Below are 24,176 nucleotides of genomic sequence, written 5' to 3'. Positions count from 1 at the left end.
CTGATTAGACATGGGACCTTTTATACTCCCTTTCCAAAAGATTTCATGATTGCAATCTTCTTTAAGTGTGATGGCTAGAGTGAGGGCTGGGGATGACCTCTTGTGTTTCCACTTCTCCCCCCTTGTCTTTAAGCAGACCGCTGGTATCTGCATCTGATTAAAGTGCAAAGTAACCTGAACAGGCAGAGAAACTTGGAAACTGTGTACTGGTACTCTTCCCAATGGGCAGGGCTGGACTCTCATGTCTCCCCATGTGGATGGCTGTGTGCTTTGCCCGCATCGAGTACTCCTGGGGGCAGAGGACAGGGCCAGAAACCTGACTGGGCTCACTGTGCCCACCTAGACTAGAAGTGTTGGGTGTGCTGTGTGCATATACGTGACAGAGGATTCGTCCTGGGAATTAATCTCCCCCGAGTGAAGGCTAAAAAAAACATGTGCTGGAAGCACAAACTTGGCTGTTCACGCCGGGCTAGGGCTGCCTAAGCAAACCGCAGTGGGGGCAGGCGTCTCTCCACACTGTGGAACGCAGGACTGACCAAGAACGTAGGCCCAAAGGGCCGGCTGCGTCCGAGGCTGGCCTCCAGCACAGCATCGGCACTGTGCTCAGCTGCTGCCCTTCTCCCCACGGCAGCTTCAGTTCCAGTGTGCACTTCTGGGGCTTGCGCATACGACATACATTCCAAGAAGTAAACACCGCCTGGTCTCCATCCAAGTCGTGAGAGTTTCCTGTTGTCTGAGCCAGTCTGTGGACAGCGCTCACATCTGCACTTCATCAGCTCAGAGAGGCGCCTCTGAGAGAGGCAGCCGGGGCAGCCGAGGGGCCGGCCTGAAACTGCTTTCCAACTTTCTGGAAAGCCTGTCCTTTGAGAAGCATCTAGATCCAGCCTCAGAGGCCCCTCTTCTCAGGCACGCTGCATGGAGACCCCCAGTCAGAGCACGGGTGACTGGGGGGTTAACAGTCTCCTGTTCTACCACGCAGCGCACATGCTGTAGCCGGATCTCCCCCACGCCTCTGCTCTAAGATAAACACTCCCGTCTGTACATGTGCTGGAGCAGGGAGGCACACACAGGCACTGCAGCTGGACCCCACCACATGACCTACGGCCGGGAACTCTGGAGGACAGGAAGGGCCCTCTGAGTGGCTCAGGGAGCCACGGCTCGGTTCCATTCCCCAGTGGGACCCCCACAGTCACAGGATGGGCGAATGGATGTGTGTGGGGTTCCTCTGAGGACAGGGTCACTCCTCACTCAAGTGCAGCAACCAGGCTTGCAGATCTCCCCTGGGTCCTATCCCCCCATCTTCTCATTCAAGAATCCAGGGAAATGGCTGAGTGTGCAGGGCTTGATGACATGACAGGAGCCCCTTGAGGACTTCCTGGGGGGCCTGGCCCCTTCCCTGACCAGCCTGGGAAAGAGCTGGGTGGAGCTGGCCCAGTGGTTGCTCCCAGGACAAGCAAAGCAGGTGCTCTGGTTTCTGAAACCGTGTGCTGCTTTTTATCAGAAATCAGCCATTTAAAGCACAGGTGGTAAACACAAGGCCTGTGGGCTGAACACAGCCTGGCAACTTGTTTCTACCCAGAGGCAGTGCCAAGCTCCTTGCCCCTAGTCGGAGTAGTTATACAGTCCTAAAATTACATTTGGCCCTTTCAAGGCAACCGTGAGGCTGACGAGGCTGATGTGGCCCCCAGTGAAAATGAGTGTGACACCCCTGATTTAAAGGCTACCTAAAGATAAGTGACTTACATAAACAAGGAGGGGAGTTGATCCCCTTCTAATGAAGACTTGGGAAAACTTCCTTTTTGAGGCCTCTGTCTACTGCACTGTGCATGCAAGGACTCGAGTGTCTGAAGCGCTTGCCCCAGCCCCCCTGAGAAAAGGGGCTGCATGTGGGAGTGAGGAGGGCAGACAGAACCAGCAGGGCCTTCCCCATCTAGCCCTGGGTACCGAGAGAAGAGGACCACAGGGTGGAGGGCGGGAACAGCAGATTTTCTCTCGGTACAAGCCATGGGAAGGGGAGAAGTCCTAAAATAGGTCAATCCCTCAGGGAATTTGGGTAGACATTTACCAGAACCCACAATTCTCCAAAGACCCCTGCCTTTCAGGAATGCAGACTTAATGGCGTGGGGAGCCTTGCCTTGGGTACGGCACACGCAGGCCCCACGCAAACAGGAGCTCGAGTGCAGACCAGGTATCCACACAAGCTGGGAACTCTGCGAAGCTCCAACAGCAGCAAGGTGAAGGGTGAGGGCCGAGGTCATCTGATCATCTCTGAGCCCCAACTTCCTACCCTGTGAGAGTGCTTGTCCTTGTACCTTGGGCAGCACGTGAAGACAGCAAATAGTCAAGGCCAAGTGCTGCCACTACCCGGAACTCCAGGGGTTTCACGTCAGACAAGTGTGCGTACACCACGGTACAGATGTGCCTTTTTATTCATTCACAGCCACTTTGGGGCCTCGGCTGGGTGAACGTCCCTGTACTGCGTCTGAGACTGAGGTGGTGGCACAGAACCTCCCATCGTGTTGGTCTGCCGGCCCAGGGGGCTTCGGGCGGAGCAGACGAAGGCCTGTTCAAGCCCACAGCAGCTGAGCAGCTCTGGTCGAGGTGCACCAGCACGCCACAGTGACGGACCTGGTCCCTGAGGAGCCGTGCAGATTGACATTCCCGTCAGCAGCAAAGAGCCCAGGGCCAGAAACCACATTCACTCTCCCTCAGGCGGCGCTGGTCCCTGTGTGGCATGTCCAGAGCCCAGCCTTCCTGCACCTCAAGGACAACTCCCTGGTCTGAAAGTTTCCCAAGTGGGACCCTGACCTGCCAGGTCTAGGCAGTACGAGGGTCTGGCTGGGACACGCAGGCCCGTCTAAGGGAGCGTTCCATCGTGCCCAGCCTTCCTCTGCTGCCATCCCCTCTGGGCAGTTCCCTCCTCCATCTGTGTCTCCCTGTGACAGGGGCAGGTCCAGGCATATCGTGGGCTGGCAGTACCTCTGTGCTGGGGCAACAACCATGGGCTGGGTGGGCAGACGGTCACCCACACCCTGCCAGCCCTGACCTTCCTGCCGCTGTCCCCAGGCTGAGCACAGGACACTGCCTGGGATGCTGTGGGCAGCAACTGCCTCTGATGCTGCCCTGTGGTACCCGAGTGCCAGGCTGGCCATGTCCGAGACAGACAGGTGGGACCATGAGTCCGTTCTGGGCCAGCACTCCCGGCCCTCCCTTCTGGAAAGGAAGACGGGGAGAAGCCAGGGAGGAGGGTCACGGAGCAGGACTTCAGAAGGCCCCCCTGCCTTTCCTATCAGGAAACACATCCTGTTAGTGTCTGGCTGCTGCGGCCAGCAGCTATTTGTTGCAGTTGGCTACGCCCTCCAGCTCACCAAAAACAGCCTCAAAAACAACCATTTCCTCTCTGCTCAGAGACAGGGGGAAAATGCACACGCACACACATACACACACAGACACACGCACACATACTTCCCTGCAGCAGGCTCTCTGCTTTCCAGGACCAGCCGTTTTGTGTTGGAGGCACCAGGCAGGGGCTCAGGCAGCACAGAGGCCGCTGAACCCGCACTGTTCCCTGCGGCCCTGCCAGAGCCTGGCTCCCGCACTAGCTTTGCTCTGAGCTGAGCTGGTTTTAAGGAGGCTCGGCTGATACCACATTGCCTCCCGCCTTTCCTCTCCAGTTGCTCGCTGTTCTCCCGAGTCGGGGAGAAGAGGCTTCCAGCCTCCCTGGGCCTCTGCTTCCCAGGAAGACGGCGCATTCAGGATTCTGGACTCTCGCTGGCGCCCTGCTTCCTTCCCGGGATGGGCCACGCAGTCACCTTCAGAACAGGCCTGTCCCTGCTCCAGGTGCAGGAAGGAGGGTAAGGAGGACCGTGAGGTGGGCTCACCTGCACCTGCTGCACGGGCCTTCCCGACCCTCCAAGAATGAACGGTGATGTCCTCTAGCCGCCCCTAGCAGCGTCTTGGTTCTCCCCGGCCACAGAAGCTGACCAGGACTGGGACTTTCTCCACAAGTGGTCGGCACCGGCAGTCAGTGATGACTGTCCAGAAACTGGTGGCCACAGCCGTGCTGGTGGCCCTGGTCTCTCTCATCCTCAACAATGCAGCAGCCTTCACCCCCAACTGGGTGTATCAGACGCTGGAAGACGGGCGCAAGCGAAGCGTGGGGCTATGGAGGTCCTGCTGGCTGGTGGACAGGGCCCGGGGAGGGCCAAGCCCTGGGACCAGGCCTGCGCAGGTGGACACAAGGGACTGTGAGGCCCTGGGCTGGGGCTCTGAGGCAGCAGGCTTCCAGGAGTCCAGAGGTACCGTCAAATGTAAGTCAGCTCGCTTTTCTGTCTCCTTTAGACTGGGGGGTGGGGGGACCTGCTAGCCCTGTGCAGCATGCAGAAGGCATCGGTCGTCTGTTTGCTGACAGGTGAGGGTGCTCTGCTCTGAGGGGCAGCACTGGCTCTTGAGGAACCGGCAGGCCCCAAGCTCCACGCCCACCCTCCCCCGGTGAGCCACAGGCACACGTTAGTCCTGCTCAGCGCAAACCTGCCTCTGCTCCTTCATGACAGTTCTCAAGTAGTAGTGGGTTTTTCTCTGCCATCATGCACAGCTAAAGAACAGATGCCTTAACCAAATCAAGGAAAATATGTTTTTCCTGGTGGAAAATTAAGATTGTTAATGAGAAAAATAAACAAGAAGCTTAAGAACACATGGCTGAGTTCTGACTTCATTCCACAGTCCTTAGGGTGGTTAAGGTGGTATGCAGTTCTGGGGGAGACCCACCAGGACTGACCATAGGTGGGACCACCGACTGCCTGCAGAGGCCAGCCCCAAAGGGCAGCGCCCTCGCTCCCTCTGCCCTGTTGCCTCATCCTGGACCCTGGTCAGTCATGCTGAGCACTGGGTCTAACACTGCTCTGGAAGCCGGGAGCTTGACTTTGAAAGTAGGGTCAGGTTTGCATGTGCCACAGGTAAGAGTTCTTAAGTATGAAGGCGCTTGTCATCTAAACAGTCATTGGGGTTGATGGGTGAAGACCCTTTAAACTGCTGAGAGGGCCTAGCTTGCAGGTGGGTGTCATCTCTTCAGAAGACGAAGTTTGTCTTCAAGGAAACTGACACACGTGAGGCTGCAGACGGCCCGAGCGTGGTTCTGTCGGAGGATGCCCTGAAGTCCGCAGGCAGTACAGACATGTGCTTGGTGTGTGACTGTCCTCAACGGCCGTAGCCTTGGAACCCCGACCTGTGGGGGAAACTGCGCTGGGGGTGTCGTCCCATTTCATAGGCAGAAACGGAGACTACAGTAGACAGGCTCAGCTGAGGTCCCTGGGGCCATGCAACCCACTCTGTCCACTCAGAGACCCTCACCGCAGCCGGAGGGGGTCCTCTGTCTCGGGCTGGCTATCTGCCCCTCCCCACTCCTTTGCAAACAGGGAGCGAAAAGCTCTCTTTAAAAGATCAAAGTGAACGAATTATTTCAGAATTTTCTGAGCTAGCTGAACTCAGGGGCCTATGGGAAGCCAGATAAATGCAGATGGACTTGGGTCTCTGTGTGACTTGCTGATCAAGAACAATCCTTCTGGTTTGGGGACTGTCCTGAGGAGCAATGAAAACCAGTGGCCCCAAGGCAGCTCCAGTGAGAACTCTGCAAAGCCAATACCACTCCCCCTCCCCCAGCCTGGGAAGGGGATGGCCTGGACCTCAAGGACTCCTGCCACAGCCCCCAGTGCTGCCCAGGTGCCCTCCCTATGTGTTTATCCTCTCTGTCCCCATGCTAAGGACTGGTCATCTCAGGCCTGGAGGACACACAGGGATTCTCCTAACCACTCAGACAGCCCTCGCCTACCTCCCACCCTGCCACGTGTCCTGAGCAGCCACATTCACCTGCTCTTGTTTGCTGTCCCTCCCGGACCACCTGATAAGGTTCCTGACCAACTTTTAAAATATCCTCATGCCATTAGTATGGCACTTGTGGCAGCTAACTGTAATAAACTTCTGACCATCAAATATTGGTCCAGAATGAGCAAAAGGTCTACAGAAGCTTCTCTAGCAAGAATGAACTGAGGAAAGTGAGCCAACTTCACACCAGGTCCGTGTGACATGAACAGGGAACAGCAAGCGGGCATCCTGGCCCAGGAGGTCCAGAGCTGGGGCTTCCTGCCACCACCTTAAATCAAACCAGTGCTCAGTCTCATTAACTCCATGAAAAACCCCAGCCCATGCTCTGCCCATGATCTAGCTAGGCACAGAGATTAGGAGGAAAGAACAGGGAGTTCTTGTGTGATACCCACTGCTTCTGCACCCTTTATATCATCCGCAGCACCACTGTTGCCCTGTCAAATCATCTCGTCCGTGGTGGGGTGGTGGGGTCTGGGTGGCAGGGTCGACAGTCCAGTGCACAGTTCAATCCTGGGCACCCGTCTGGAGGCACCAAGGGGGTGTGACATGCCCCTCGTCACACATCACTGCTTCGACCAGAGAGCCAGGCTGTCCTGGATTCCACACATTGCTGTGGGCAGCCAGGGCAGCGGCTTGGGGACAGCAGACAGGCTCCCGCCGGCTCTGTGGCAGAGGTCCTGGCCATGCCCTGTGACAAATACCTCAAGGAGCCATTACTCAGTTCTGGCCAGGGATTTCTGTGAGGCTGGGTGTCCTGAGCAAACTGGGCAGGGGCACAGGGTTGTCCAGGTCCTCCAGCTGCCCCCATGTCAGGCTGGGTCCTGTCCTTGAGGACGCTCACTGGCAGGGTGCAGTGATCCTGACTTTCATCGCCCATCAGGTGGCTCTTTTCTTCCTGTGAGATTTCAGGGGGAACTCACAGGATTTGAGGTCTCCCTTTGGCTCCCAAAGAGACCCCATGACCTAACTCCAGGGTTAGTCATACTCTGATCCTCATTTTCTGTCAGTTTTCATCTTTTCGCATTTCATGCATTGTCAGGCACCTGATGTTCTTTTTCTGAAGCAAGATGCATTCATGAAAAAACATTAATTACACCTCGAGCAGATGGCTGGAGCCAGCGCTCCCTGAGGGGCGCCCCTTGCCCTGCCCACAGGTGATTCGATGCTCGCTGGCCCCAGGTGAAAATGCAGGTGGACGGGGCGTGCACCACATGCTGCCCGGCCAGATGACATTCATGCCACATTTCAGGGGTTCCTTAAAATCCGGGCACCGCTGCCCAGACTATGTACACGGGTAGTGTTATGATCGGTAAAACACCAGGGATGGTGGATGCCAGCCAGGACATGTCCCCTCGGAGAGGCCAGTGAAGGGAGTTTGGGTCAGAGAGGGGAGTCGTCTTCTGAGACAGAGGGGTGAATCTGTGAGCAGTCACCATTTCATCCTTTGCACCCAATGTCAATCTTCAATACCAAGATCCATGGGGTCCTGGGCAGAGGCCTGTGTGGCAGTTTGTGAGCTTGGGGATGCCACAGGGCTGTGTACTCCGAGCTGCCAGGAAGGACAGAGCTGAGCCAAAGACGACGGCCAGGTGGGCTGGGCAGCAGGCCCCCCATGGGGAGGGACCGCCAAGGTCCCAGGTGTGCTCTGCTCCAGGCTCCTGGGAGCCTCAGTCATTGGCCTCACTGCACTACCACACGCTCCCTGCGGCTGCCCTCCGGTGCTTGTGTCTGCTGCGGGCTACTCCTATCCTTGGCCAGCAGTTCATTCAAGTCTTTCCTTGCCTGCAAGCCTGAGCTTGGGAAACCGGACAGACTTCTCTGGGCCTGGCTGTTAACCTTCATCATGTTTAGCACCCTTACCTCAGTTCACGCCCACCTGCTAAATCCTACCATCTTTTAGAGAAGCAGAGTCTAACTGCAAAGAAAAGCAAATGTGAAGAAGAAAGAGAAGTGTGAACAACAGCCCCCACAGGAAGACAACCGGTCTTCCTGAGCACGGTGGGAAAGAACAGCTCGGGCTTGCCCCATCTTGACAGAAGGCCACCAGCCGCGCCTCTGGGTGCCCCACGAATACTGCATGAGCAGCCAGGAAAGTACCAGCAAATTGGCCTAAACCGTTGCTCATTAGCTTGAGCTGTTGGCCTCAACCTTGGGGGAGGTGAGGAAGTCTCAGACTCCAGCGAGTACACGGTGCCCAGATACTGAGGCTCCAGGGGCACTGCTGCTGTTCTCCAGGCCCCTGCGTCTGCTCCCTCCTCCCCGGGATTCCGGACCCACCGCCGCACCAGGCCTGGCCCTGCTTGCTCCACTGGGGCTCCTCCAACTTTGCCCAGTCCCTGCCCTCTGCCTCCTGACGCTGTAAAAGGTCAGAAAGCAGTGCCAGGGGTTATGGTGAAGGCAGTTGTTTCTGAGGTTACTCTGAAGACGATAGACTGGGAGCTCAACTATAGGGAAGCACAGCCCACATGCGAGAAAGAGGACTGACAGAGAAGAACCCCCAGCGCTCACCTCGGTCTACTCCGTCAGGCTTGACTCAAGAAGGTGAAAGAGATCATTTGTCTGTGACTGTCATTCATCTAGTAGCACACGTGCTTTCTTGTGCTCCTCGACCCTTGGCGCTGGGCCCTCCTAGAAGCTGCTCTGAGTTCCCAACAGCTGAGGCCTCTGCTGCTGTCCTGCCACATCCACACTGCCCTCAGAGCCAGGGGCCCACCCCAGGTGGAGCAGGCGCTGGGAGAAGGCCTGGGATTAGGGAAGGGCAGGATCCTTTAGGCTCTGAATGACAGGTGGACAGCAAGAAGGAAGCTGTTGAGACACCATGAGCAGAAGGAATGCACCTTCCATGGCAGGGGGTGGCACAACACCTCCATGTGACTTAGGCTCCTCAAGGACCGAATGTGATCATTGCGACACCACCGCAGCCTGACACTGGGTGGGGGGTGGGGGGCCCAGGAGGCTAGTTTTCATCAGCTATGACGGGGCCACTTTAACAATCTGGAAGAGCCACAGGGAAGGGACCTGCTGCCCCTGCCCCAAGCCTTTGCAGTTCATCCACAGTGTTGCTCTGTTGTCCGTCTGTCCTATGTATGTGTCCCTCACTCCTGGACTGGGTGCAAGTGGGGGAATGGAGTACCTGAAGCCTGGGGTTGTGGGGCAGAGGGAAATCAGTGAGGCTGTCAGTACAGACAGAGGGATGAGCCCTAGGAGGAGAGAGCCCCAGCCCTGAGCTTCCTGCCCCACGCTGACCACCTGCCTTCTTTCCTCTTGGCCCCTCACAGTGCAATTTGACATGATGCGTGCCTGCAACCTGGTCGCCACAGTGGCCCTTGCTGCAGGCCAGCTCACTTTCATCCTGGGGTTGACATGCTTGCCCCTGATGTCACCTGATTCCCAGTGCTGGGAGGAGGCCATGGCTGCTGCATTCCAGCTGGCAAGTAAGTACCCTCACACCCCAGAGGGGCAAACACAATGGCAGCACCCTCAGCTTGTGTTGAGGCTGGAAGGCCTCCTAATGCCACAGGGACCCTCTGGGTCACCCCTTCTGCCCCACCCGTTGCTGTGGGCAGAAGCAAAACAGAAGCACGCACACAGAGGTGAGCAGTGCTGAGGCTTTGTATCTCTGTGGCTGTGGCCCCTAGCCCTTTCCCATTTTGAGACAAGGGGCTGGCTCAGGGGTAATGTGCTCTGTCTTCTAAAGTCTCCGGCAGCCCATGCGGTGGGTGGCCTGGGTTCAAGCCCTCCTGAGAAAGCACAGCAGCCCGGAGGGATGGTGAAGCAGCCCACCCTTGGCAGGGGGGCAAGTGCCATCTGAGCCTACGCCTGATGAGGCGAGGCAGCCCCGCTTTTCCACAGAGCAGCCAGGCCCAGCGCCATCAGGGAGTGAGCCTCTTTGGGCCAATCTGGAAGCCATCATGGCCTCCGGGGGTGACTAAGGTGAAATGGGGCCGGGCATGAGCGCACCTTAGGGTCTTGGAAGGGTGAGAGTGGTGGTGTCATTGTAAATGATGAATGGAATTGCTCTGGGAGGTTCCCTGGTGGCCATGAAGGAACCCTGGGGGGCTGCTCTGCTGGTTTCCCTCAGCCTCTGTTCCTTCTCGCTGACTCAGGGTTAACAATTGTAGAAACCTGGGGAAGTTCAGGCTTTCCACAGCCTTCTGTGGAAAAGTCGGGTCAGAGGTCCCGTGGGGACAGAGACTGATGAAGTGGCCAGGACTTGGGGGAGCTAGGAGCTGACGTGCTTGGTGGAGAATGGCAGCATGTGCCAATGTTGAAGGTGCAACTCCAACAAGCCCAGAAGAAGAAATGGCAGGAAGTCTGACTAGAATCACTCTAGGAATAATGGATCCCAGCCCTTATCCTTCTGGAGAAACATAATTTCCAGAACGAGGCTGACAGATTGGCAGGTGTTTGTGCTGGAAAGTGCCTGGGTGGGAATGAGAAAGGCCCTCCTGTGCCCTGTTAATGGAAGGTCACGTGGTCCTTGGCTGGTCATTCTCCACAGGATGGATGCAGGAGGGGGTAGCTGAGGGCTGACCAGAGGAGAGCACACGGTTTGGCGTGAAGGGGACTGGATTGCTTTTTGCTTCCATCACTTACTGTCCATGTGACCCAATCTGCAAAGCAGGGGTGAAGTCTGCCCCCACTTCGCACACTGGACTGACCCTGAGAATTAATCAGGCAGGTGGAATGGGATCTTGGCTCACTCCCCCCTCCCCCCACCCATGACTGTGGGTAAAAACCCAGACGTGCCAGGTGATTTAGGAAAAGGACCCATTTGTCCTTTGCCAACCTTAGGGCCGTAAAACAGAATTGGTTTCCTTGCCTCAGTGAAACAACATGTCTCCATCATTTGGGTTATCTGAAATTCCATCCCTTCAAGAAGGAAGCGGAAGATTTTAAAGCGTGATTAGAAAAGCTAGATAAAAAAACAGATATTTTAGTGGCATTGAGGAAATGAAAGTAACATTTCCTGATTTGAAAATAACTCCTAGTAGGATAATCAAATTGGTCATTATACTGCTCAAGAAATTCCTTTGAAATACTTATTTAGAATTATTGGAAGAAATATTGTGGGTTTGGTGTGAAACTGACATCTTACTTCCTGCAAACTCTTATTTTAGAACAAGATAGTGTTGTTTACAAATAACATATTTTAAAAACTCAATAGTTGGGGGGGCAGCCCCATTAACTGAAATCAAGTGGTCTTGCCGAAGCCCTGGCAGGCGGTGGGCTGCCAAAGGTCCCCTGGAGCCCGTCCTGGTGAGGGGGGTCAGAGGGCACTGTGCTCCTCTCCTAAGTGTTTCCAGGCCAGCACAGCCCCTGGAAAGGTTGGACCAGGCTCTATTAAAAAAAAAGTCAGACAGGCAGAGGCCAATGGAAAAAGCCAGAAGCACCGAGGGACAGCCCACGGCGCTTCAGATGGTTCCTTTTGCCTCCACGGGCCGCCTCTCCCCTTGGTGTCTGACCATTACTCCCAGTAGGTCTGTTTTGCCCAAAAAGGAAATGCATTTGGCCCTGTTTAGACTTGTTTCATTGACAAACAGTACAGAATGCAGCTATGTGCCTTTCTTCTATCATGCTGCTAATTTTAGAGTTAGGTTTTTTCCTGTGCTCCGGTCCGTTTTAAACAGTTAGGGAGAGACTGAAGGGCGCCAGGATATCCTGTCCCAGGAGGGGGAAATGCCTGCTAGTACCTGTTACGCAAGCCAACCTTGAGTCCCTGGTGCCTGGGCCAGAGGGTGGGCAGGGGGAGAAGATGAGGAAGGGAAAAGCACATGGCGTAAACTGGGGGCCGGGAAAAACTGGAACCAGCCACAGACAGCAACTTGCTGATAGGAGGCTGCCCGGGCACTGCAGCCTGACATGGGTATCCGCTCACTTGCTCATTCATTCTACACTAGTTTCTGGCACGATCCATGCTTACACAACGCCTGGCCTGGGTCTGTGAAAGGACAGTCTCACTCCTCAGAGCTGTGGCTTCAAAGGACCCTGTCACAGTGACAATGGGGGACCCTATGAAATGGCCATTTTCATAGTTCAAAAACCTATGAAGTATCAGCCATACCACCTGGTTTGCTCTCTCACGTTCAGGCCAACACATGCAAATTTCCACTTTCTTTAAAGAATTTTCCAAGTGTATTTTTTTTAATCCTCACACAATGATATATTCACTGATTTGAGAAAGGTGGGGGGTAGACATTGATGTGAAAAAGAAACATTGATCAACTGCCTCCCATATGCGCCTGACCAGGGATAGAACATACAACCTAGGGATGTGCCATGACTGGGAATAGAACCTGCAACCTTTTGGTGCATGGGATGAGGCTCAACCAACTGAGCCTCCTGGCCAGGGCCCAAGTGCAATTTTAATTTACCTTAAAGATGAAAAAAATTCCTTTCTGTCCCTTATCCACCCACATCCCATAAGCTGAATATGCTGTGAAAACCGTGCATTTTCCCTGTGGTGAAAGCACTCTGTGTGTTTGAGACACGAACCTGAGGTGCCCAGATTTATCTCCGGTGCCCCGCAGGGTGTCTAGAAGGCCCTTGGCAGGCAGGATGCCACACAGTGGCCAATGAGATGGGCGTTGTCACCACAATGCCCTGCACTGCACTGTCAGACAGCTCTGCACTGTCTCCTTCCCCACCTTGGCTCTTTCTGTTGTAACCAGCCCACAATAGACACCAACCGCCAGGCTTTCCTCTCTTTTTCCCTCCCCCAGGCCTCTTAAGGCCCATTACTCAAACTGTCAGTAATCCAACCTTGGAGCGCTGGAGCCCTCTCTGGAGGGCTCGGAGCAGCTGGGCTGCGACCACATGCCCCTCAAGTTCTGATGACGGCAGAGGTGCAAGGAGGGTCTGTACTGTGGACCTGCAGGGTGAGGCCGAAGGGCCATCCCAGCCCCAGGGCCAACAGCTGTGATGGGCCTTGCTTTGCCAGGTGTAAGAGCTTCCTTCCCGTGGCCTCACACATGCGTGAGCTTCGGTCTGGCTCACTCTACAGACCTTTCCTTTCTCTCTGACTCTCCTGGTTCCTCCTCTCACTGCTTCTCTGTTTCTTCATGTCTGAGGTCTCACTGGTGTGTGCAGAAAGGCACGGCTGGAGCAGGGGAAACAGTGCTGAGTGGGGCCAGGGCAGGGGTTGTGGTCAGACGAAGTCACCTATGAGAGGCAAAAGTTCTTTCCCAGTCTCTGATAACTACAGTTGCTGACGACACATCAGACACTTGGAGCAGAGGAGAAAGCCAGAGTTAACCCTGCAGGCAGCTCAGCTTGGTGGCACCTCAGGGCTCCGGAGAACAGCTGAGCTTTCCCACGGGTGTCTGGGTGAGAGTGGGCTCTGGAGCAGGCAGCCTGGCTCTCGATGAGTCACTTCATCCCTGTCCCCTTTGGGCAGCATGGGAAGCTACCCAGGCCTGCAGATGCCATCTTCAGTTGTGCTTGCTGCTGCCATCGTTCTGACTCCCCACTACGGTCCTGCTGGACAACACCCCACTGCAATGTTACCAGTCCCCACACACATCCTCCATGCTCTTTGCCAGGACTTAGGGCTCTCCACCCAAGCTTGCTCTGAGTGCCAGAGCCCTGCCAGGTGCCTCCTTGGCCCACTCCATGGGCAGACTATCCTCCTGGGCAGAATGCTGGGGGTGGGGCTTTGAAATTTCCTAAGTTTGACCCTCCTGCAGTCCCCTAGGGGCTCCCAGTGGCCCCTGGGTCCTTGCTGTTGGCTAGGCAGGACTGAATACCATCTGTGGCCCAAGGCTGACATTTTCAGGTGGAATGGATGATCTAGTGGTTATCCAAGGCTCTGCACTTGGAGCAAGTTGCATCTTTGAAGGGTTACTCCTTGGCCACTGCTGAGCCTCCCAGGCAGTGTGCTATTGGAGTCCAGCCTGAGAACCCTGTGGCTACACATGCTTGATCGGGCTGGCAACATAGCTGGTGACCCCCATGGCTCACTGTCCCCTATTGGTGCATGCTGGTGCTCTCTCTCAGGTGGAGGACCTGTGTACCCCGCTACTGAGAGCCCTGGGCTAGTAGGCTCTCCCCCTTGTCTTGGGAGCCAATATCTCACCTGATGACAGGATGGGATCATGCAATTGGAGGCCCCAAAGAGCGAGCTTCTCATCTGCTCCCTCCCCTAAGCCTCCCTCTCATCCCTACTGCTCATGAAAGTCCACATATATGCCATCTGCAATCGTTTTTGGAAAATGCTGATACATTAGTGAAAAAATCCTCTAGTACCACATCAAGGACCCCAGAAATGGTGTCCTAGGCTACACCCATCCATACCTGTGACACCCAAAGGCATTATGATAAAAAACACAGTCCTCTTTGCAATGTCCCGATATGGGGCTTTTAGCCCAAGCAGTCTGCCTCCCTTTAAAGAATGGCCACAGGTCTACTAGCCACAAATTTATCACAGTGTGTTTCTTCTGAAACGTGTGGCTCTCGCTCTCAGGCATCCATAGGTTTCTTATTCTAGTATTTGATATTATTCCTAGCTTATGATTTATCAACTTTCATCCTAAGTACCTCTCACCCTCCATCTCTGCAGAAGTTTTAGTCTAGCCTCCTTGTCAATCATGTGAGTGGCCCTGGGCCTTTCTTGAACTAATAATTTTTCTCAAAGTATAATAATCACAATGAAATGATGCAATTAAAGTACAAATGTACAACCATTTTTGCAGAGGTTAGCTGTTTCATGTTTCATTCTGAACTGCCTTCATAATGGCCTCGGGCTCTCGTTGGGAGATTCTCCAGAAATTCCTCATCTGTTCACAGAGCTGCCCAGCAGGCCCAAGCCCTCGGGCTTTCCTCCCAAAGAAGGGAACCTGCACTTGTCTGTTCCCAGCCGCTCACACCCCAATTTCTGAAGTCTGACACTTCACAGAGTTCAGTGCCATCTACAACCTACGCACACACGCCCTGCAGCTGATGGACACCAGTCCTTGCCCTGACGGCCTGTGGCCCCGGCTCTGGCGGTATTCTTTCTCTAGCCCCAGCCGGGCCTGGAGACACAAAGCCTCTCGAGTTTAAGCAGGATGACTAAGAGTGGAGTTGACTGTGGAACCTGGTCAAAAGCCACTTTAAAAGCCTCATGTGGCTTCATCTCTGCTGGCTTCCTCTTTCCATTTCTGGAAATCATTAGAGTTTTTCTGACGATGACAAAATGGAGAAACACACCAAGGGCCACTGACTCCCTGCCCTGAGAGTACTAATTTTATTAGTAGTCCTCAAAGGTCAGTCGAGGTGGTAAATGGTAACTACCTTGGCATCTCAGGAGCTGATGAAGATTCTGCTGTTTTTCTTAGACTCAGGGACTTTTTCATAGGATTATACAATTTTTTGCCTTTTTTTTTTTTTAACAACAAACTGGTACATCGCTTGGTCTGGGTAATTTGCTTTTCTGTCTTCTGTACCTACATCCCAAGCCCCAGCCTCTATCCCAACTGTGCCTCTCATTCCTTCCTTCTTCATTTTCCCCATGCTGCTCAGAGACCTCGTACATGAGGCCGTACTTCAGAGCGTCGGCTTCCATGGAAGTGTATGATCCTTTGAATTGTACCATCTTTAGTCTTTCCTTTTCCCAGAACCCCTCCCTCTGGGCAGAAACATTAGGTTACCACTGTTCTTCTGCTCACAATGTTGGAAGATCCTGACCATAGCAGTGCCCTGAGTGGATCCATTAACTAGTTTGCTCTGTAAATACAGGGTCCAGTACAAGTAATGCCCCTTCTTTTTATTATAAAATCATAAGCATGCAATTCTGTAACATAGTATCACACTCAAGCACACCGCACACCATATGACATTTTAGGTGAAATGTCCAAATTAAAACTATAAATTATTACACCCATATTACTTCTCTACCAACCACACCTGCAGGCACCATTTCTGCTGGACCCTGTATTCTCTCTATAGGGGTGTCAGACTCATTTTCGCCAGGGGCCACATCAGCCTCGCAGCTGCCTTCCAAGGGCTGAGTGTAATTTTAGAACTGTATCAATGTAACTACTCCTTAACTGTTAAGGCAACAGGCGACCACGAGGCTGATGTGGTCCCTGGTGAAAATGAGTCTGATGCCCCTGCACTAGAAGCTGCCACACCAGCCCTAAGTCACAGGTGCCTGCTTTGCCAGTTCAGCTGCTGTGCACACTGAGGCAGGTGTGCTGGGTGAAGAGCTCAGAGGTCAGTCCCACGGGTTTCCACTTATGCCACCTGTGTGTGCTGACAGTCATTCAAAAGGAAGGCCCCGTGACAGACACCGACACCCTGGGAAGCAGGCAGGAAGGAAGAGAAAGGAAAGGGCGCTCTGCAGGCGGAGCTGTGAATCACACTGCCCACTGCGAGGCCAGTTCACAGGAAGGGGCTGCTGGCTTTGGAAACATAAATTCATGAGATGGAACCAACTCCATGTGTAGAATTTGGTGTGTTTGCTAAAACTCTCCCCTTAAACTTTTTTCTGGACAAATACCAACATCCCTGAAAATTCTTGGGAGAAAAGTCTTCAGGGACAACTCTGAGGGGGGGTGGTTACATCAGGCTGTGACAGAAACGGACAATCTGAGGTTGAGGCCAGCACACTCCTGTACCTAGTTCAACAGCGCTCCTCTCCCTCAGCCAGAGCTGTGAAAGTAAAAGGCTAGTTTCACTTCAGGAGAGTGTCTGCACACGGCTGTACCTGGCATCAGGGCTGAGGCTGGGGGTGCACAGTGAGGCGGTGAGCCCACATGGGCCCCTGCCTTTCCGTGTCTCTGTGGCTTTTTACTTCTGACAAGTGGCACCTGTGGGAGATCCCCTTGCTTCCTGTGTCTGCTCAGTGCCTACAGCCCCCGGTGGCCTAGGGCAGCACTGGATGTCTGTCAACCACTGGAGCCACAGACACTGGCAGCTACGCCTAATGAGGCAGAGTGCAAGTGTCACTGCACCAGTCCTGCCCATGTGGCCCCGGCTCTGCCCGCAGTACAGTGCCTGTGCCCAGTGTCTCAGAAGAGGGTTCTCCTACATGCACTCTTTTAATGTTAGGGAAACAAACTCCTTCTCTGACTATATGCTGAACTAAATAAAGCAAAAGCCAACACTGATCTTTATGCAGAGTAAGTCATGTAAATGCAAGTTTTGTTAACCTTTTTCACACCAGGATATGGAACTAGGCTCTTTCTTTCTACTTCTCCTTGGGGGGGTGGGGAGCCAGTTAAGGTGCAGCCTCTGAATTATGCCAGCTGTCTTGGAAACAGCCCGGTTCTGCTCACTGCTGGGTTTCAACAGTTCCCAGACATATGATGACACAGGAGGGTGCATGGCTCGTGCATTTTCACTTTGCACAGATGCCATCTGTTAGGGTCTGAGCTGGTCCTGACCTGCCATCTTTACCACTTTCCTGCTTGTGTTTTCAGGATGAGATGGCTGGGTCCAGGGCATCTGTGTACATGTAAATTTACACTTTGTGAATCAATTATCCACAGCCCAAATGTTCTTTCACCTTGTAATGGAAAAAACCTGACATTCTCTGAAATCTGAGTTTGTGTACCCTGTAGGCACATAGCTAAACACAGGAAGTAATAAACAGATTCCAGTGGTTACAAAATCACAGCCTACCCTATCCTTAAAAACCTACGATGGTGATCTTAAGAACTGGCAATACAGTTGAGTAGCCCTGAGATGCTGGGAAGTGCAAGTGTGGGCACAGGAGAGCGTCCAAGTCTTGCCACTCAGTGCTGGGACAGTGCCTTGGCACAGCTGAGGGTGGAAGCCAGTGGCCGCTCTGCCCACACAGTCTGAGGAGCGTTCCGTGAGTTCACATTTTCACTGTTGGGAGTTCAGAGTGCTTTCTCCACACACTGGTCGCGTGATGTCACAGGTGTAGCCTAATGCCGCTCTCTGGGAGGGTCTGCCCAGCTGCCAGCTCTGCTCTCTGGCAGAATGCTGCCCCCTCACTCCCGTACCACGTGTCCTGAATGCCTCTCACACACTGTGGCACATGCGGTAGTGACTATTTCATCTTTGCCCCCTCAAGCAGAATGCCCATTCCCCAAGCACAAAACAGCTGAGCCTGAGCAATCCCTCTGCCCCGCCCTGAGCACAGTTGACGAGCAGAACCTCAGTAGGTCTGCTGAACATCATACACCAACCAATGTGAGGTGCCAGCACGGCAGCCCTGGCTGTGCTGAGTGACATCCACTCGATCGTGGCTAATGGGGTCCTGTCACTCTGACAGGCTTTAGTCATTAAGAAGATTGGAAGAGCTTCCAGTCAAAATGGCAAAGTAGGTTACAACTTTGTTTCCTTAATAATAAATTAATGTAGTATAATGACAGAAAAAAAGAAGCTTAAAGGTTGTGACTGTGGAAGCTGCCACTCATCATGTCTCCCTCCACACCACATTCTACTCTGCATTATGGATCTATCTGGATTTGGCTCAAACCTGGCAACTCTCTGAGAGGCTGAACCTACGGTGACTCTTCCTCTGAGCACCGAGGGAACGAGGGCAGGAGGACAGGAGGCAGCCCTCCTTCCCAGGGCTGATGAAGCACAGGACAGCAGCACCAGGAGAGCCTGGAGGGGATGGAACTTGGCATCTCAGAGGCACCAGTGTGGGGGGCACCTGATGTGTGTCCTACAGAGCTGACTGTGCAGCTGGAGGAGAAGCGTGTCGAGGCATTAATACGCACCACAAAACTGACTGACACAGCCGGGGGAAGGTGGGAAGTACAGCCTTATTGCTGGTGTTACAACAGACTTCAGGAAGTGCTAGTTAATGGAAGAACCTAAAATTAGTTGAACTTCTAAAATATTCTAAATGTCTTATTATGAATAGTTATGCAAAGGATTCAATGAATCACGCATGCCCTGCTAAAGACGTGAGGGGTGAACACTGAGCGGCCCCTGGGGGCCCTTTCCGTTCACCCTCCCTTCCCCTGAAGGCGACTGCTGTCCTGTGCTTGTGTCGGCCACTCCCTGGCTTTCACTATTTTTATTCCCTCTCCAAGTTCTTCTAAAAAGCAGCCTGATGGCTGAGCCTGTGCGAACCGTGCACAGAGGAGCACATGTGATAGGGCTGTGTCCCTGTGACTTCCTCTCGGGAACCACTGTTTCTGCGGCTCACCCTGGCGCGGTGCTGCTCACGCAGCTGTTGCCAGCTAACCGCAGCTTGTCAGCTCCTGTGGACGCTGCCGATCTAGGGCATGGTCACGTTTCCTGTGGTGGCAGGGGTTCCAGCCGGGCGTCATCCTGGGAGTGGAACTGTGGATCCTAGGGCAACACCGTGCTGTCCTGAGCTTGGAGTCGGTGAGGGTGGGTCCCCTCTACCTCCAACCTGGGCCAGCGCTTGATGTCTCCCCCCTTTCGAATTCTGCCCATGTGGGGAGTGAGTGCACTTGATCCTTTCCAGCGTACGGTCACCTCTCTCAGTCCATTTCTCATGATTCCCAAGTCTGCACTGAAATGTCTTGTGACAAAATTCCAGGTGCTCTCTCTGTTCATCAGAGGTGTAAACCAGCCTCAGGACAGACAACTGAACTGCGAGAGAGGGTTGCCCTGGAGGCCACGGGGAGGCTCCATTCTTTCACACTGTTCTCTTTTGACAAGTGATGCTTTAGAACTGCAGCTGAAGCCACATAACAGATTTTAAAAGGGGAGGCCGTGGGGAGTAGAGGGAACAGCACGAACAGATGTACGGATATCACAGTACAGGGCAGGCAGGGGGACAGCAGCAGCAGCAGCAGCTCTTAAAACATACACAAACCGCCCTGGCTGGCGTAGCTCAGTGGATTGAGCGCCGGCTGCGAACCAAAGTGTCGCAGGTTCGATTCCCAGTCAGGGCACATGCCTGGGTTGCAGGCTATAACCCCCAGCAACCACACATTGATGTTTCTCTCTCTCTCTCTATCTCCCTCCCTTCCCACTCTGAAAATAAATAAATAAAATCTTTAAAAAAAAAAACATACACAAACCAAAGGGAAGCTTAGTTTAAAAAGAGATGTAGGTTGAAAATAGATAGGGGGAGGGCAAGAATAGTACGGGAAATGTAGAAACTAAAGAACTCATAAATATGACACATGGACATGAACTAAAGGGGGAAATGTGGGTGGGAGGGGGTACAGGGTGGAGGGGAGAGAAGGGGGGAAATGGGACAACTGTAATAGCATAATCAATAAAATATATAAAAAAAAAAAAGAGAGAAAACACATTTCAACCACAGCAGAGGGTAAGTGTCTGTATCCCTCAGGGTAGGTGACCGATGCAGCCCTGTCCACCCTGTGGGCCCCCACGGGCCTTGCTGTGAGTCCCCTCCAGCCAGGGCCTTGCTCTTGACATAAGCATCTTAACTCCCTCTTCCTAAGTTCCCATCCTGTTCCATCCTTCTGAGTCTTGTTGAAACCAGACATAATAAGCTCCCTTGGGTGACAAAAAATGCCCAGAGACAGGGTAAAAACGAGGAGGACACAAAGTATTTTCATTCTCATTACACAGAAAAAGGCTGTAGTTCCTTTCTCTGGTAATGTAAAACTCAGTGCCATAGAATCATAAGTGAGATGCACCCTTCCCTGGGAGAGAGAAATGACAGAAGTTTCTCTTTGTCAGTTGGCATGACAAATAGAATTATTTTTAACAGAAAGGAAGTATCCAGAAGCTTTCCATATATAAAAAGCTCCACAAAGTACTGTAGACAATTAAAATAGAGATTAGTCACTGTCACCATTGTTAGGACACGACCGAGTTACGTGAATGTTTAATTCATACTTTCTAGGAGTTACAGTGATGGTGAGAGCATGATGCTTGTATTTTTAGAAAACTCAAGCCTGTCCTCCACACCCTACCCCAGCACTAACAACACAGTAGAACCATTAGCTGGCATCGCTGCTGCTTTTTGCTCTGGGGCCACGCTGCTTGTATATGATGTGGTTTTCTGAGGAAAGCAGGGGAGGCCGTGGGGAGTAGAGGGAACAGCACGAACAGATGTACGGATATCACAGTACAGGGCAGGCAGGGGGACAGCAGCAGCAGCAGCAGCTCGGCCTGGCCAGAGCATAGGGCAGGGAATGTGGCTGAGCCTGAAAGGGGCTGGAGTCTCATCTGGACCATTCTGGGTTATGAGAGGCTGTGTCTTCATTAGGCATTTTGGTTCCAAGAAACAGACTCACTCAGGTCAGCATGTCAGAGGGTGGGGTGCTGGTGGAAAACACAGGGCTCCCTGGGAAGCCCAGGCCTCTGCTTCTGCCCACTCTCCTCATTCTTGCTAGCCATGGATGGCTCTGCTCGACCCCACAGCCTCCTTCCAGGTTCCTCTGCCTCATACAGCCCCTCCCAGCTGAGGGGTGGGATGATCTCAGGGAACAAGGAGGGGCAGGGCCCTGTGGACCAGCTTCCTCAACTGTAGAACAGTGGTGGCCTCTCCCCCACCCCTGGCGGGGGTTTCTAGCCTGCATTTGGACTTGAACTCCATTACACATCGGTGCCCTGCTATCCTAGTCAACAGATCCTAGGGGCAAAATCCTGGCTTTCCTTTTATTTAAAACTAATGAAATCAAGTCTTTGGCGCTCCTTAAAGGTAAAACCATTAAAGTAACAATGCTGTGGTATTAGCTATGAATTGGATGTGAACAAGTCTGTGAGAATCGCCATCAGTGGAAGACTGGCCACAGTCTTAGCACGGCCAGTCTTTTCCCCTTTTCTGCTGTCAGAGTTTAGAAAGAGAAGGGAAGAATATGGAGGGAAAAGAAGCAGGGGAAAGGGGGGTATGGGGGTGAGAGGGAAATTCTAGAACCAGATGCATCAATTTGGAAGTGCGAGGAAAAACCAAACGTGCCCACAGAAGACTGAGACACGTCTCGACCTTGGCTTCTGCCCCCTCCCTAAGCGGCAGGCCCTGGGCCACCTTGAGTTTTGAAAGAAAGCCTCTATTCCCTTTAGAAGCAAATGCTAAGAACAAGAAAACTTTTAAGAACAGGAATTTGGACTAAGTTAAACTCAGCAATCTGAGTTGTTTCTAAATAAAATTTAGGAAATTTCTGTGTTTGCTTTCACTTTGAATGAATTGTTTATAAAAGTCAGAGAGGACCTCAGACAAAGTTACCACTGGGTTTGTTTGGGGTGAGGGAACTCGAGTGGCAGAGTCACATTTATGGGGAGGGTGACTAGGAAGCAGCCTGACACCTGGAGCATCCCCGGAAGAGCACATGGGACTAGACTGCTTTCTTCTGAAGCCCCTAGAAATTATCCTGGCCAGGATGTAGTGGTTGTACACTGCACCCCTACCCCCAACTACCAGGCTCAAAGGTCATAAAAACCCACAAAGGCCTCATACAGCGCAGTTCAACACTGAAGCGCGGGTGCCGTGAATGTGGCTCATCACCAGCCCCCGGAGCACAGAGGGCTGGGGAAGAAGCGAAGCCGTGGTTCTGCATGGGGTCCACTTTGGAGTCCCATAGGCCTTCTCCTCGCTCTGAGTAAGGCTTTCTTAACACTTGTCTTTCATTTACAGGTTTCGTCCTGGTCATTGGGCTGGTGACGTTCTACAGAATCGGCCCGTACACCAGCCTGTCCTGGTCTTGCTACCTGAACATTGGCGCCTGCCTCCTGGCCACCCTGGCTGCCGCCATGCTCATTTGGAACATTCTTCACAGGAGAGAGGACTGCATGGCACCCCGAGTGATCGTCATCAGCCGCTCCCTGACTGCCCGGTTCCGCCGTGGGCTGGACAACGACTATGTGGAGTCACCATGCTGAGGGGTGCCAAGGTGGGGCCCTGCTTGGGACTTTATCCACTGTAATGGAACAGTCTAGAAACCAAGGGACTGCCTGTGTGGAGGCGGTTGATTCACATGGTTTCTTATATATGCATATGTACGATACACAGGTATGTTTACTACGTTTATAGAAATATATTATTGATCATATATCGTCTGTGCCAGCCTCCTCCTGACACACTCACAACCTGGCTTCACGCTCACGCACGTTGCAAGAAGGAGACCAGCACCTGAGGAGCACGTGAGGAGCGGCAGCTGCCCTGCTCGCCTGGGGGTAACTTGTTCTATGTCTGCTGAGAGGGCCGGGGCCACTGTGACCACCGCTTTTTGAAGTAGAACATCCGGGAGATTTTCTGGAAGTGGCCATGACCTTTCTCAAGTGGCTCAGAATTTATAATCAGATGGTTATGGCTTTATGACAGGATGGAGTTAGTAATGTCTGTTTGTGCCTGATTATTTTTCTAAGTTAAAATAAAATGCAAACATCTTACCACCGTCTAAAACATGTGTTGTATCTCTCTACACTGCCACATGGTAAAAAGAATTTGGTCTATTTTATGTGATTTTTGTGGGCTCTCAGTAAGAGAAGGGTCGAGACCTTTTAAAACGTCCGATAGGAGTGCAACTTCTGGCTATGCGTGTCCTTGCTCACACTTCCGGTCAGCTGAGCCTCAGAAGCCCATGTTCCTATGGATCCAAAATTAGTGCAGCAAGAGGGGGAAAGTCTATTTGGTTAAAGAAGTTCAGAAATAGGTTCACTTTTTCCCCTATAAAATCTTTAGTTCGTCTTTAGCCAACTGTTCAGTAGGCTACGCCTCCATGATGCCACACTGATTCCAAACCACCCAGCTCCTAAACCTGTGAGAGGTGAATAGGCCCTAATTCCCCAGGCTGAACAGAAAACATTTAAATACTGGCCCATGTCCCCAAAGGCCTGGGACCAGGACTGCCTGATGATATCTATAAAGACAGTCCTCTAATAGCTGCACTGCTTGAATTCCTGACACCTGAAAGTGGAATCACTGTCACCATCCTCTGGCCAGGAAGCTGATACTGGGCGCTCGTGGGTACCATGCAAAGCCAGGGTAAGACCCTGGCTAGCAGCAGGCTGATCCCCCCACCCCCAAGAAAGTTTTAGCTTTGTTGCTTTTAACTTTCCAAAGAAGTGAGGTGACCAGTCTAGAATTCGAAGACTACGTTACCCCAGGATAGCCAGAACAGATGGTAGACTGGGGTTAAAAACAGAAGGCAACTGAGAATGACTTAAAAGCATCCTGGTCTGATGATCCATAAAACAGTCAGTAGTCAGTGCAGAAACAGCCAGACCCCTGTCCCATGGCCAGCGTGCTCGACGGGGCCTTTACGTTCGAGCTTCATCCCTTTGAGTGTCTTTCCTAGAACGGATTGTTCCCCCTAAATCATATGCTAAAATAATTATTTTTAAAAAAGAATGACTATTTAAGATGTATAATTTTAATATTATGTATGTGACTATATAAACTTTTATTAAAGTTTTAAAATTGGCCGTGTGGTTCATTACGTCTG

At 52.8% G+C, this 24,176-nt stretch overlaps 2 protein-coding genes across 4 annotated transcripts in view; one reads left to right on the top strand and one right to left on the bottom strand.

The window, feature by feature from the left end:
- The window catches only part of IFT140 (intraflagellar transport 140), a 102,000-nt gene that overhangs the window by 31,541 nt on the left and 46,283 nt on the right, over positions 1–24,176 (bottom strand). The gene's annotated exons all lie outside the window — the stretch shown is intronic.
- On the top strand, positions 3,385–24,073 carry TMEM204 (transmembrane protein 204). Its single transcript, XM_028532000.2, has 3 exons — positions 3,385–4,310; positions 9,159–9,314; positions 22,367–24,073. Exons 1-3 carry the CDS (start codon positions 4,031–4,033, stop codon positions 22,609–22,611), a joined length of 681 nt encoding a protein of 226 aa, XP_028387801.1. The 5' UTR covers positions 3,385–4,030; the 3' UTR covers positions 22,612–24,073.

This window comes from Phyllostomus discolor, chromosome 3 (genome assembly GCF_004126475.2).
Source record: "Phyllostomus discolor isolate MPI-MPIP mPhyDis1 chromosome 3, mPhyDis1.pri.v3, whole genome shotgun sequence".
Lineage (NCBI taxonomy): Eukaryota > Metazoa > Chordata > Mammalia > Chiroptera > Phyllostomidae > Phyllostomus > Phyllostomus discolor.
The sequence above is the reverse complement of the archived record's forward strand: the minus strand, read 5'-3'. Positions and strand labels throughout refer to the sequence as shown.